At 40.2% G+C, this 15,725-nt stretch overlaps 1 protein-coding gene across 4 annotated transcripts in view; it reads left to right on the top strand.

Moving 5' to 3' along the window:
• Positions 1-15,725, top strand: part of dpyd (dihydropyrimidine dehydrogenase) — a 668,284-nt gene that overhangs the window by 416,142 nt on the left and 236,417 nt on the right. For all 4 annotated transcript variants that reach the window (XM_062977979.1, XM_008109224.3, XM_003220086.4 and 1 more), the window contains one exon: positions 1,856-2,020. In XM_062977979.1, the coding sequence (XP_062834049.1) occupies positions 1,856-2,020 (165 nt within the window). The remainder of the gene's footprint in view (positions 1-1,855; positions 2,021-15,725) is intronic.

The following is a 15,725-nucleotide window of genomic DNA, read 5'->3' as shown; positions in this document are numbered from 1 at the left end:
AGGGACTTAGCCTGTGCTGGTTGGGGTCACATGCCCCCTGAAGACACAGGTTCACAGTTTGGGGGGTCCTTCTGGTCTCGGCAGTGAACCTGGAGGCCCAAGTGTCAGAGGTGGCCAGGAGGGCCTTTTAACAATTAGACATTAAACAATTGAGAAGCCAGATCTAGCCACAGTGGTACATGCCTTAGTTACATCCCACCTGGATTTCTGTAACATGCTGTATGTGGGGCTGCCTTTGAAAAGTGCTCAGAAACTTTCAGCTGATTCAAAGAGCTACAGCCAGGTTGCTAACTGAGGCTGGTTAGAGGGAGCGGACAACCCCCCTACTGCAGCAGCTCCACTGGCTGCCAGTCTGTTTCCGGGCACAATTCAAAGTGCTGGTTATGACCTTTAAAGCCCTAGATGGTTCAGGTCCAGGCTATTTTGGCCGACCACATCCCCTTATACAAACCTGTCCAGGCCCTAAGATCTTCAGGAGAGGCCCTTCTCTTGGTCCCACCTCCATCTCAAGCTTGGTTGGTGGGAACGAGAGAGTGGATCTTCCTCCTTGGTGGCTGCCTCTCGACTCTGGAACTCCCTTCTGCCTGGGGAAGCCAGAATGGCCCCCCTCCCTGCTGTCCTTCCGGCAGTAGACTAAAACCTTTTTATTCAAACTCTTTTAAAGATGAAGGTGTTTGAGATCTGGTCGGGGGGTGCTGTACTTTTTAACTTTGAATATGTTTGATGGATTTTTACTGAACGTTTTAATACTGGTTGTGTTTAATTTTGTTTATTTGTATATTTTATATTGGGTACCAATGCTCTCATGTCAAGTCACTTTGGGTAACCTTTGGGGAGATAAAGCGGGATATAAATAAACAACAACAACATTCGATAGCAGCCATTCAGATGACTGGGGCAGACTCCCCCCCTTTTAAAATAGGAGATTATCATATGAGTCTGTATACTGCATTGGAGGCTCCATAGACATGAATAAAACACTTACTACCACATTACAGCATCCTAAACCCATCCCAAACCAACCTTCAGCTTGTGTTAAACTTGCATGAAATGAAAACTGTTTCTGTCCCATCGTTCCCCTGATTTCAGCTTCTGAATTCACATTCAAAGAGTTTAGAAAGTGGGTTCAGCAATGCAAAAAGTTGACTCCAGATCTGGAATAGGTTTTGGAGACAGTGACATCGATTTCTGGGCATGTTGTGGGTTGTCTTTCTTGGCTGCAAAGCAACATGTTAACTTTTTCTCCCTTAATCATCTTGATCACTTCATTCAAATTAATTAATTAATAATCCCTGGCTACACCATGCTTCTCATATGAATTTCCCATGTTAATTAAATGTTTCCTTTTCTTGCAAGAGAACAACATTTTGCAGAATTTCCCACTCACGCATGATTTTTTCTCTTTACAAAAGCTATAAAAGTTCAAATTTCACCTCCCACTTACCAAATAAATACTATCCAAAAAGTATTTAAATTGCACAGTGTTTCTTCTTTTTAATCTTTGAAGTATATGTATGCCCTGTGCTTCAGTGCTGTGAAACCTCAGAAATTCATAGGTACATAGCTTTGAACCTCTGAACACTTGATGGGGACTGCACAGATCAGTAACTGAAATAAGGTCAATGTGCTTTGAGCCTTCTCAAAGAGCATTCAAAAATGCTTTGTGCGGTACAAAGAGGGGTTAGGTAGGCATGCTCCAATCGCAGGCAAGATGTGTTTACAATGGCAAAACCTATTTTAGGAGACTCGGGTGATAATACCTTTACTTCTGCTGCAACATATCTCTATTTTACACATAGCTAATTTTCATAATATATATTTTTTAACTTGATACATTATTTTGTTGTTTTTACAGGACATTGTAACAAATGTTTCCCCAAGAATAATACGTGGAACTACCTCGGGGCCCATCTATGGTCCAGGCCAAGGTTCTTTCCTGAACATCGAACTTATCAGTGAGAAAACAGCTGCTTACTGGTGTAAAAGCGTCACTGAATTGAAGACTGACTTCCCTGACAAGGTAAACTAGATCTTTATGGAAAGAAAGCCACTCATATGAAGGCTGGAAAGGAAAAGTGCGTTACTCAGAAAACTGGAAGTAGTTTGAAAGAGGTTGGTGCTCCTTGGGTACATTCTCTGCGTCTATGCGGAGTCAATGGGTTTTTCAGGATTCTGTTCTTGGGACACCTGCAGAATGTGTGTGTCTAGAAGTGAACACAGGACATTCTGTTTACACTGAAATAAGCAAAGCCTCTCTCAAACTACTTTCAACTTTCTTGAAACCTATTTTTCTCCTCCAGTTGTATTTTACGAAGTATACTGTTTATCAAGTAGTAAATATTAATGTATGCAACACAGTTAAATGTGTCTGTGAATTCAACTCAAGCTATCATCATTATAACAGTAAATTTATAGTTAAATGAGGACCGATTTTTGCTGCCTGAGTAGAAATCTCTTGGTGTTTATTACAAAATGCTTTGCCCAATTAATGCTTACAGAAATCGTTTTTGTTTAGATTCTCATGCCTTCTCCTGAAAAGCATGTAATATTAAATACAATATGCATTGTTTAGAAAAAAACCAAAGAAAAACCTTTTCGAGATTTGACTTAGCAAACTTAATGAGCAGAGAATGACATTCTCTACTCAAATAATAATATAAAAAAACAAAGGTGGGCACACAAAAGAATACCAACTAGTGATTACAGTACAGTAAATTATTGCATTTTGCTATATATTAAAAACAGAAGAAAATTGATATATAATTACTTTTGTATTGTAATAGATATATTTTCAATAGTGGGTTCAAAAATCAACTTGCTAGAAATTAAAGCCTTTTGTTACTATCAGAGCAGCTGACACTGCTTCAGATTGATTTTAATACAAAAGGACTTGCTCTAAAACTGTCTTTAAAATCCAGGGTTTAGGTATACTAAGTGTAAGTTGCGAAGGATAATGCTGGGATCTGAGCTGAACAACAAAATTAAAAGGAATATTTACAAACATTTCTTCATCCAACCTCTGCCTCACCCTCAGCCTAAGGCCCTCTTCACGTAGCCCATGGGGGCCATGCCATTGCGCCCGCAGTCGCCGACAAAAGGGAAGGTGCGTGGGATGCTTCATGGAGCTCCACACACCCTCTCTCTTTCCCCCATCACATGGTGGGGATGGGACAGGGCGCATTGACAACCTGTCTCCATCAGATGAGATAAAGAGTAGCAACACACCGCAACATGCGTTACCCCACCGCCTTTCCCCCCATCATATGGAGAAAAGGGGAGGAAAGTGCAAGTAGTTCCATCGGAGCTACCCAAAAAATACTTAACTCCCCATGGTGGAGGAGGAAGTGCTTTCTGGAGCTTACCCTCCACTTCAGGAGGAATGTGGGTAGGGCCTGCCATGCATCGTCTGATGGTGCTTGGCAGGCCCCGTCCGAACCGTGGATAAAAGCAGCAAATGGGGCTATTTTGGCCTGTGTGAAATCCAAATTTCTGATTTTATACTACCTTGGTTCTAAAATATATCTGCTGTGTTATAAATTCTTTTACCAAGCTTGTCTATGCCTCCTCCCTCCCCCCACTTTCCTATAAATTTAAAATAACAGCATATACATTCATTAGGGATGTGTGACAAATCTAATTTCAATATGGAGTAGACTGATTTAACTCAGTCCTCAGTTTCCAGGCTGATCACAGGGCAAATGTATTGTATATGCTCATGTCCTCACTTTGAAAGTTAGCTTTCAAATGCACATAAAGCATGAATCAATCATTTATTACTTCAACACTGAGCATAAAAAAGAAGACAGAAAACATTATTTTAACACACTTTAGTAAACTAGGGTGGGAATGAGGAAATGCATTCAAACACTGCTTACAATTTATAAAATGCACACATTTCAAGGAAGGTAAACACATCTTGTGTCAAGTCATGTCTGACTTATGGTGACTCCAAGTTTTCTAATGCTATGAGTATATGACTTGCCTAAGACCGCCCAGTGGGTTTTCATGGCCAAGTGAGGATTCAAACCCTGTTCTTCAAAGTCATAATCCATTAATGAATCTGTGTATCCTGATAAAACACCACATAAAATCAAATTTTACAAAATTTTACAAAATATCTGGTCCTTCAGAAGTGCATTGCCCTTGTTAGCTAGGGTGATAACCCAAACACCTGACGGGTCAAATATCCCACATCCCATCACCAGATGTAGTTACATTATTTCATTGATTGAACAGAAAGATCCAGTGAACTGCAGGGAGATACATATTTTAACAGCCATGAAACACAAATAACGGTTCTCTCCACCCTCCACACCATCATCTGAAACTTCAAAATCACATTCTACAATTCCTGAAATATTTCAACACAAGCAAAACCAAAGAAAATTATTTTCCTCCCCCTGGTGAGGGAGATTTTGAGAGAGAAAGAAAGACACACAGAGAGATTCTCAACCTGTGAAATATTGCATTTTAACTCCACTTGGATCAAACTACTGCTGTGATTGCAGACATAAAATGGAGCTTCTTTTATCTGTCCAGTTTCTAAAAATATAGACCTGGTGTTAAGTAGCATTTTGTTAGATTGAAATGATAAGCTAACTAATAAGGTAAAAATGAGCATTTTAAAGTAACAATATTGATACGAGCATTTTCATTTCAAGTGCATTTGCCCTCACATGTTTTAAGCCGAGGGTCAAACTTGCAGTTTTTCAAGTCGCTCCTGACATACACAAAAATCCACATTATCTACTTTGAACTTGATTTTCTGAGTCTACACTGCCATATAATCCACTTCAAAGCAGATAATGTGGATTTTATACAGCTGTGTAGGTGGAGGCTATCCACCTTATCACACTGAAAATTTTTCCAGGCGTAGAACACTTCAGCCTTTTTTCAATCATGGAGTAGCTCATCACATGTTTCGGGGTTGAAAAGAGGCAGAAGTGTTCTGAAAGGAGGGAACACTCTGAATACAGATCAGCAACTGTGTTCAGAGCTCCTACTTCTTATCACACTTTACTCATATGTTTACAACCGAAAACAGGTGGGATGGGAACCATCAAAGTTTCATTGCCCAACCGTCAGCAGTCTCTTATATCCTCTGGGGTTCAATGCAGATCAATAGGATCCCATTGAAAGGAATGGTTTTAACCTGGATCACTGTCTCTTGTATCTACTGGGGTTCAATGCAGATGGATAGGACCCCATTGAAAGGAATGGTTTGGGGCAGAACAATTGTTCCCATGGGAAGATGAGATTTTAAACTTGTGTCAGTCTCCTTTAATTTAAGGGATCTCATGGTTTTTGGATAGTTTTGTTTCTACTGATTAAAAAAGTAATATTGACCTTGTGATGAATGTAAGTTTAATGTATTGCCAGCTCTTAAGTTTCCACGTGTTAGTGTGATGAGGAGGCAGAACTCGAAATTGGACTGCTGACTGCTGAAAATATTCTTCATCTCCCACCCCTCTAGGAAAATCAATTGCCTTCTATTTAATGGGCATCTCTTTGAGTCATTATGTACAAAGAAAGGAAAATGAACATCTAAGTCATGTAAGGATAGCTAGAACTCTGTCACCAATTGCATTCAAGCTCAGACACATAACAAGAGATCCTTTGGGATTAGAAATGATTGTGAGAGCACAAAAGATAGTGAGCATGATGGGAAACCCTTGACTGTTGTCTTGCCTCCTTTTGGCACTAACTGCCTATAGAGACAAAAGAAGGTGGATGTTCTTCTTTGTTGTCATTCTTTTACAGAATTAGTTACAGTGTCATGAGTTATGGTAATGAAAAAAAAAACTTTTCCAAAACCATAGATGTAGTGATGGGCCTTTTTCCCTCAGAAATGTGCTGTTGACCTTCTGTTCACAGGGATCCTGTATTCATGGATCTCCCCCCTCCCAAAAAAAATAAAATCTTGATTTTGCCATCTTATATAAAGGGCACCACTGTACTACCCCATTGTATATAGTGGAACTTGAGTATCCACAGATCTTGGTATACACAAGAGGATGCGTAGGATCTTGGATCCAAACATCAGCAGATACCAAGAACCTACTGTAACTGTCAAAACGTTTTTGGTGATCTAGGAAGAGAAGATCTATGGCAGTTATTACTGCTTTTGGCTAATGCTTAGTTTCTCTTATTTTCTACTGTTTTATCCTACTCACTGAAATAGTGGTAGGGAAAGCTATCAATTTTAATTTCTTACACCCAAAGAAATATGAAGAAATGTGTGTTTTTCTGTGCAAGACTTCATTGAATCAAAGGTATCTCCCTTCTCAACTCTGGGAGACATGGTTGGGTAAATACATCAAGTATGTGCCATATCATATACAGAACAGGACAGTGTATATAACCTGAATAAGATACAGATGTGCATCTCCACAGTTTGTTGATACCAAGCATGGTCAGAGTTTTCTGAAAACCAGGTAGACATTGAATAAAGCATGATGGCAGGGAGAATCTGCAGCCAAAGCAAATTGTCAAGACATTTGGCAGGTGTAGTGCAATCTCTCTCTCTCTCTTTCTCTCTCTCTCTCTCTCTCTCTCTCTCTCTCTCTCTCTCTCTCTCTCTCTTTCTCCCCCCTCCCCCCCGTTATATAGTCCTGTCACCTTCAGTGGGATTGTATAAATGTATGCGGTCACTGAATTGTCTCATAATGTCAGTCAATCAGTTTTTATTTGTGGCCTTCCATCAGGCAGTTTTCATAATGTATGGAGCACAAGAAAGGGCTTCTAGAGATTGACTATTAATAAAGACATCCACAATGAGCACAGGCTTTAAAAACATCATTGAAAGTGAGTGACACGTTTCCTTGGGTGTACATAAGCACTTAGTGACCCTCATTCAGTATTTGACAGTGCACGCTGTGGCATTTTAATGCAACATTTGATAAATTAAACTGTCCTGGAAACAGGGATTTCCTTAGCCAAACACAACTCAGAGTGAAGTATATTAGTGATGTTTGACTGACAATTAAATCCTTTCACCATTGGTTCAGGAAATATATTTATTGTCAGTAAATAATGTCTTAAGTAATCTTGCCCAGAGTAAACTGAAAACCAAAAGAGGTAAGCATTTTGGAGAAATATGGGCTGGTGCTTAGTAGCAAACAGGTACTTTGAGACAGTCCACTTCTGAGCATTCTGGGATGATCTATACTTCTTAGACCAGGGGTCCCCAAACTAAGGCCCGGGGGCCAGATGCGGCCCTCCAAGGTCATTTACCTGGCCCCCGCCCTCAGTTTTATAATATAATATTTTTATATCAGGTTTAATAATATAATATATTGTATATACATATAATATTGATAATAATATTATGTTATACAATATAATACTAATAATAATACCATATAATAATATTAATTATATGTTATATATTACATATTATATAATAGTATAGTGGTATAGTTCAATATACAGTACTCACTTATCCAACATAAACGGGCCAGCAGAACGTTGGATAAGCAAAAATGTTGGATAATAAGGAGGGATTAAGGAAAAGCCTATTAAACATCAAATTACATTACGATTTTACAAATTAAGCACAAAAATAGGTTTTACAACAGAAAAAGCAGTTCAATACATGATAATGTTATGTAATAATTACTGTATTTACGAATTTAGCACCAAAACTTCACAATGTATTGAAAATTTGACTACAAAAACATTGGCTACTAAAAGGCAAATTGCGTTGGATAATACAGAATGTTGGATAAGCGAGGGTTGGATAAGCGAGACTTTACTTTAGTAATATATAATGCTAATATTGTGCTATGCTAATAATATAATATATTGTATGTACATACAACAGCTCTGAGTCCCCTTCGGGGTGAGAAGGGTGGGATATAAATGTAGTAAATAAATGCAGTAAATAAATAATTAATTTTAGACTTAGGCTTGGCCAAAGTCTGACATGACTTGAAGGCACACAACAACAACAGTCCTAATTCACTTGACAATCTCATTGGCCAGTAGCAGGCCCACACTTTTCATTGAAATCCTGATAGGTTTATGTTGGTTAAAATTGTTTTCATTTTTAAATATTGTATTGTTCTTTCGTTGTTGTTGTTGTTGCACTACAAATAAGACATGTGCCGTATGCATAGGAATTTGTTTGTATTTTTTTTCAAATGATAATTCAGCCCCTCAACAGTCTGAAGGATAGTGGACCGGCCCTCTGCTTCAAAAGTTTGAGGACCCCTGTCTTAGACTAATATCTGCATTGGACTGCTATTATATTTATTTCACAGTTCTTCAAAGATTACAGTGAAATACATTTAGAAATGAGCATTAATGAAGCTATGGAGCAGGTCATGTTGTTGAATGAGTACATGTAAAATTCAAAGATACAGCCATGTTAGTCTGGATCTGGATCTTATAGCGCTTTTGAGACTGAGAGAAAGACATTGATAGCATAAGTTTTTGTAGACTTCGGTCTACTTCACCAGATGCATACTTCTATATTTGTGAAATTGTAAGAGATCAGAAGGAGACTAGTTACAACTGGAGCTTTGCAAAAGATCTTTACAAATTTAAATTGAGAAGGAATATCAGTGTTGTGTTTGGGCCCTGAGATTGTGGGAGAATACAGGGAATAGTTCAATTTAATTTTAAATAAAAGGGATACTATGTGTGGAACCAGCATAAGGTTAATTTTATTTGTAATATAATAATCATTACTGTTCTTTATTTCTACGTCTCGTGTCTGGATGTTTATTTTAATGATTAATAAAGATAATTGGTTCTTCTTATTAATTAAAGTAGACTGTCTTGCCACACTGAACCCACTGATCAACACAGCCACTTGCCCAGCATAGTGATTATCTTGAGAGCCAAATATCAGGATCCAGGGAGGAATTTTGAGTGAAAAAGGGCCCAATTTAAAGAGCCCAAGTGTTGGAAGTATAGGGTCAACTTGGATAGTGGATCTGTCATATATATAAACAGGATTTATCTGTTAGGAACCTTCTGTAGACTACCTTTATACAGATTATGACAGTTGCCATCTTCTCGGTTGTGGCTACCATGTAATCCAGACACATTTAAAGTAGAACTTAATCTAAACATATTGTCTAAATAAGCATCATAATTCAAAATGGATTTAAACAGAAGTGGAGTTAAGGGTTTTTTTTTTTTGTTTAATTGCATGGTTTTTGTCTACACAACAGGCTTTGTTTAGTACATCACAAGTATTCAAAAATGACATAAAACAGTATAAATAATAATGGGGATATGTCTCTTGTTATATGAAGGCTCCTCTAATAAGTAAGAAGTTTTGCTCATGACAGTTTCATAATGCATGGCCAAGAAATGTGTGGGCTGACATATAGAAAGTAAGAGATATAAGACTGCATCATCTGTGATTATAGTGGAGATTTGAAAACATCACATAAATGGTTTACATTTTTTCATGCCTGGACACCTATAATTAATGGTTTATCAAACTTTTATCAGTAGTTCCATAGACAATAATAAAGTGATTTCATTCGTGATGTGGTCATAGGTTCTGATTTTGAGGCACAACTTCAATGTGTGGGCCTTGAGCATTAAACGTTTCAAGTTGGAAACAATATTGCAAATCTCAAAACTACAATCATGCTTAAGCAAATGTGTTTTTGAATTTTTGGACTTAGGTTGCTTTGTCTTAGAGAGATAATTACAAACTCGAACATGTATTATGTCAATTTTCATCCCTAAACAAGGCATTATGTATTTAGAGCAGGTTTGGAAACTGTAGCCATCTAGATGTTGTTGCATGGCAAAACTCTAGCCAGCATAGCTAACAGTGAAGAATGCTGGATGTTGCAATCCAATAGTGTCAGAGGGAGTGATTCTTTGATTTACCAGGAAGAGATACATTTTCTTCCTCTACTATACAAACAAAAGCTGTCCAGGATGGAGATGCCAAAAAAGTGGTGTGTGTCCCCCCCCACCCCCCACCCCCCAAACATCCCTGCGGATCTGAGAAAGAGGAGTTAATTCACAGGCCATTGTACAAGATTTCTGTAGCTGTATTTGAAATGGTTCAGAACTGCAATCATTTTTTCCTTCAATTTTTATTAAATTTTCAAAAAGATACAATTTTTAAAATAAGTCAGCCAAAACAATACTAGAACTATCCTCAAGTCCTCCCCCTCATTGTTCCGCCAACCCCTTTATCCCCTTTAAAAAAAAAATACAAATAAAATAACAGTAAAAATACTGCAATTTTGTTTGTACTGTATTCTTTTTGTATTGTTCCAATAACTTTTGTGTGTGAAAAGTGATAGGCAGTGACAACAAATGGTAAGACACATTGGAGATTTGTATCCACGGGAAAAGCTATTGTTTGCTTAGAGCACGAGACATTGGTCTTATTAGAAAGGAACACATTTCACAATTTTATGAGGACTATAAGCACATCTTGAAAATGTTGCCTGGAGGTGTAAAGTAGGAGAAAATTAAAGCTGTTGCTGAATACTTTGCCAGACATCTTCCAGAAAATGAGTTGAGAGCTCCTCTTGATTATTGGAAAAAACAAATCCTTAATGTCTAGAGATAGCTTTAGTGCTCACATCCCCTGATCTGAACAATTCAGCTAATGCCAACTGAAAATTCCTATCTGAAGGAATGCAAGCTTATACAAAAGGGGAGATATGTGCCACAGTAGAGTTTGGTGCTTTTTTTTCTCCTGAAATGCAATTTACCCTTGCCTTGTCTATATGTAAGAGGCTCGAGGGTGTCTTCATATCTGAATGCATTTTCATCATATTGTTTATTGTGAGATTTTATTTTACTTAGATTCTATATTAGTGTGGGTTTTTTTTTCCTATCGAACATTGGCACTATAACCCTGCACATTCATAAGTAATTCCTACCAGGTTCTATGGGAATTTTCCCCATTAAGTGGATACAGAATAGGGATTTAAGAAAAGATTTTGAAAATGTTGCCACTTTGAATCCCACTCTTGGAGGAAAGCAGGATAGAAATAAACAAATAAACAAATAAATAATGTCCAGATAACTCTTTTGGTTATGGCTATAATAGCTGGTAACTTCCATGTTCAAGTGGTATTCGTTCTGGTTGGGATTTTTTCTGAGACAGCGAAGGTGCTGAAACCATTTGGTAATTTGGGTTTAGCATCACATATTGATATGCTAATATTCAGAAAAAAATGTAAAACAGATTTACCACTTTGCTGACTTGAAAATCATTTGCCACCACTGCATCCCTATAGATTATTTCTGTGTTGAAGGCTCTGTTTTCTTCAATCCTTTTTCTTTTCCATTTTTTTGTAAACAATTTTCTGTGAATGACAGCAGGGTCATTACTTACACCAGTTTCATAGAGCTTTAGAACTTATGGATTCAAAGTTACTAACACTACCCTTATAGGTTTCACTTCCATTCCCCTGTTCTGCCTCTCACAGTTCCCAACAGAGGCGGTCCATCGGCGAGGTAAATTAGGCGGTCGCCTGTGGCGCAACGCAATGGGGGGTGCAGTTGAGGCGCCCCCGCATGCCCACGGTACCGCCAGGCCAAAGGAAGGCCGCCAGGTCCATCGTCGATGATCGCCCATGCTTTTTTTTCGGCCGATGGTCCTGTGCTGGAGTGCCTTCTCCATGTCCGCGCGGGCGAGTGGGGAAGCCCTGCACATGCACACAGGACCATCGGCCAAAATGGCTGATGGTCCTGTGCGCGTGCGCAGGACTTACCCACTCACCCACATGGACACAGAGAAGGCACTCCAGCCACCCATCAGCGCAGGCGAGTGGGGAAGACCTGTGCATGCGCACAGGACCATTGGCCAAAATGGCCGATGGTCCTGTGCGTGTGCACAGGACTTCCCCACTCACCTGCGTGGACATGGAGAAGGCACTCCAGCACAGGACCATCAGCCAAAAAAAAAAGCATGGGCAATCATCGGCGTGGACCCGCTCACCCTGCCTGCCAGTATGCACCCGCCCGCCCGCCCTACGTGCTGCCGTGCACCACCACCTCTGCAGCCGCTGCCACAGCCACCGCCGCAGCCACGGCCTCTGGTATGTGGGGGATGGGCACCAAAATTCGGGGGGGAGGCGCCAGAATTAGGTTTGCATACTACTTAAAATTACCTCAGGCCGGTTCTGGTTCCCAATGACCACTTTAGCTGATATGACCTTAACATTTCTCAGAGATCTTCTAATGTTCCTCACATGGGGGAAGCGGGACCTTTCGCCCACATCCTTGCTGAGGGGGAAAGAGGATTCTTCAACCTAATTTCCTTGTGGGTGAGAGAAGGAGGATCTTTCCTATGCCCGTGGGAGAGAAGAATCCTTCACCCTATACTCCATGTGGTTCTCTCTCCCCTGTCTCCATTTGTTTTACACGATTTCTGTGAAACATAAAAATGGGCACAAAACCCATCTCCCCACACTCTTGCTTTATAGTGTGTCCCTCAGAAGGAGAAAGTAGGGTTCTTTGACCTATGTGCCTGTGATACTCTAGGCTGCGAGAGCACTGGAAACCAAACACCAGGCCAATAAACAATCTAATATCTTTATTAAAAAATTGAAGAAATAGAACAAAAATAAGCAGAATATATAGTTCATCAATAGACCTTCTGGGAAAGGTCAAATATAGTCCAGTATTATAAAGTTCAATGTCCAATATTAGAGTTTAAAGGTGAAAATCCAGTTAACCGAAACACACTCAAACTTCCAAGCAGTTTGAGTGGGGAATAATCCGGATCTTTAGCAAGAGTTCCAAGGCAAGGGATTCAAGGCAAGGCAAGGCAAGGCTGGAAACAGAGGATCCAAATGCGATCTGACTTGACTCGAAGGCGAGGCATCGCGCCCAATCTACACACGAGTAGAACACCACAAGGACTAGAGGCGAAGTTAACACTCCAACAGACACGTTGACACCACACTGGCTGGCCAGCATGCAGAACTTTTAAGGGACTTCAAATCTCCCTTGCAAATAGGTGTCCAACACATTTCCCAGGGGAAAAACTGACTGGAGACAACATCTTCAGCAGATGCAAGCCTCCCTGAAAACTCCCAAGGGAAACTGGTTTAATTAACATTCTCTCTGGCAGCTAATCTAGCGCTTCGTCTCAGACTGGCCTTCTCAGAGCGACTCGATTCCCAACATAACCGTCTTTGGAAAGGAGGGGAACCGCTGGGAACAGACTCGGCTTCAAGGCCTCTTTTAATGAGCTCTGGGCTTGAATTGTCAACAGGGAACATCTGGAAAACGGGCTTTTGTTGAGCCGGCGAAATTCCCAAATCCTCATCGCTCTGGTCCGCAACGAGTACCGGATCAGGACCCAAAGGTCTCTGTGACATCACAGTGCCTCTGTTTAGAACTGCAGCTATTGTATGATCCTGACTATTTCAGGCCAAGGCTTAATGTGCAAGTAGTGTTCAGTAATAAAAATGCATAAATGAAAATGCTCAATTCGCATAAAGCATTAATGAATTTGTACATTTTATGCAAATTAGGCTATTTGGATTATAGCAGCTGGAGTACAGGAGGTCTAAATTAAAACTAAGTAAATGTCCAAAGTGCCCAAAAGCACCAAATCCCATTGGATCATAGGAATTAAGCAGGGGTTTGTCTTGGTTAGTCCTTTCATGGGAGACTGTCAATGAATACCAGGAACTTTCAGAGCAAGGAAATGGCAAAAACAGCTCTCAGTATTCCTTGTGTAAGACCACCCATTGAAATTCATGAAGTAAGCATAATATGACTCAAAAAGATCTTGTCGTGGGCATCTACTACAGACCTCTGAGTTAGTATGAAGGACTTGATGAAGCCTTCTGTCAACAGCTGACCAAACAGGCACAAAGAAGAGATATAGTAGTCATGGGCGATTTCAACTATCCCGATATCTGCTGGAAAACAAACTTGGCCAAGAGTACAAAGTCCAACAAATTCCTCACTTGCCTTGCAGACAATTTTATGGTCCATAAGGTAGAAGAGGCAACAAGGGGACCAGCTACTCTTGATCTAATCTTAACAAATGTGGAAGACCTGATCAATACAGTCGAAGTGGTCGGATCCTTAGGGGCAAGTGACCATGTGCTCCTGCAGTTTGCCATACAAAGGAAGGCTGAAACTAAGACAAGTCAAACACGCATTCTGGACTTTAAGAGAGCTGACTTCCAAAAAATGAAGGAATTACTGAGTGGCATTCCATGGACGCCAATATTAAAAGACAAGGGAGTTAAGGATGGATGGGAGTTTTTAAAAAGTGAAATACTCAAGGCGCAAATGCAAACAGTGCCAACAAAGAAAAAAAAGACAAGTGCGAAGAAGCCAGAATGGATGTCCAAAGAACTTCTAACCAAGCTAAAACTCAAAAGTGACATGCACAAGAAGTGGAAAAGGGGAGAAATCACCAAAGATGAATTCAAACATATAGCCAACTTCTGTAGGGAAAAGGTTCGCAAGGCTAAAGCGCAAAATGAGCTCAGGCTTGCCAGGGACATAAAAAACAACAAAAAAGGCTTTTTTGCTTACGTTGGTAGAAAAAGGAAGAACAAGGAGGCGATAGGGCCACTGTGAGGAGAAGATGGGGTGATGGTGACAAGGGACAGGGAAAAGGCAGAACTACTTAATGCCTTCTTGGCCTCGGTCTTCTCACAAAAAGAAAGCCATCTTCAACCTCAGCAACATGAAATGGATGAAGGATTGGGGGAAATCCAACCCCAAATAGGGAAACAAGTTGTCCAGGAACACCTGGCCTCTCTAAATGAATTCAAGTCCCCTAGGCCAGATCAGCTACATCCAAGAGTATTGAAGGAACTAGCGGAAGTTATTTCAGAACCACTGGCAATTATCTTTGAGAGTTCTTGGAGAACGGGAGAAGTCCCAGCAGATCGGAGGAGGGCGAATGTGGTCCCTATCTTCAAGAAGGGAAAGAAGAACGACCCAAACAATTACCGTCCGGTCAGCCTCACGTCGATACCAGGCAAGATTCTGGAAAAGATCATTAAGGAAGTGGTCTGCGAACACTTAGAAACAAATGTGGTCATTGCTAATAGTCAACACGGATTTACAAAAACAAGTCATGCCAGACTAATCTGATCTCTTTTTTCGATAGAGTTACGAGTTGGGTCAATACAGGGAATGCTGTGGATGTAGCATACCTGGATTTTAGTAAGGCCTTCGACAAAGTCCCCCACGACCTTCTGGCAAACAAACTAGTAAAATGTGGGCTAGACAAAACTACGGTTAGGTGGATCTGTAATTGGCTAAGCGAACGAACCCAAAGGGTGCTCACCAATGTGTTGTCTTCATCTTGGAAAGAAGTCACAAGTGGAGTGCCGCAGGGTTCTGTCCTGGGCCCGGTTCTGTTTAACATCTTTATTAACGACTTAGACAAAGGGTTAGAAGGCACGATCATCAAGTTTGCAGATGACACCAAACTGGGAGGGATAGCCAATACTCCAGAAGAAAGGAGCAGAATTCAAAACGATCTTGACAGACTAGAGAGATGGGCCGAAACTAACAAAATGAAGTTCAACAGGGACAAATGCAAGATACTTCACTTCGGCAGAAAAAATGGAATGCAAAGATACAGAATGGGGGACACCTGGCTAGACAGCAGTACATGTGAAAAAGATCTTGGAGTCCTTGTGGACAACAAGTTAAACATGAGCCAACAATGTGATGCGGCAGCTAAAAAAGCCAATGGGATTCTGGCCTGCATCAATAGGGGTATAGTGACTAGATCCAAGGAAGTCATG

The sequence above is a fragment of the Anolis carolinensis genome, chromosome 4 (genome assembly GCF_035594765.1).
Source record: "Anolis carolinensis isolate JA03-04 chromosome 4, rAnoCar3.1.pri, whole genome shotgun sequence".
NCBI classification, from domain to species: domain Eukaryota; kingdom Metazoa; phylum Chordata; class Lepidosauria; order Squamata; family Dactyloidae; genus Anolis; species Anolis carolinensis.
The sequence above is the reverse complement of the archived record's forward strand: the minus strand, read 5'-3'. Positions and strand labels throughout refer to the sequence as shown.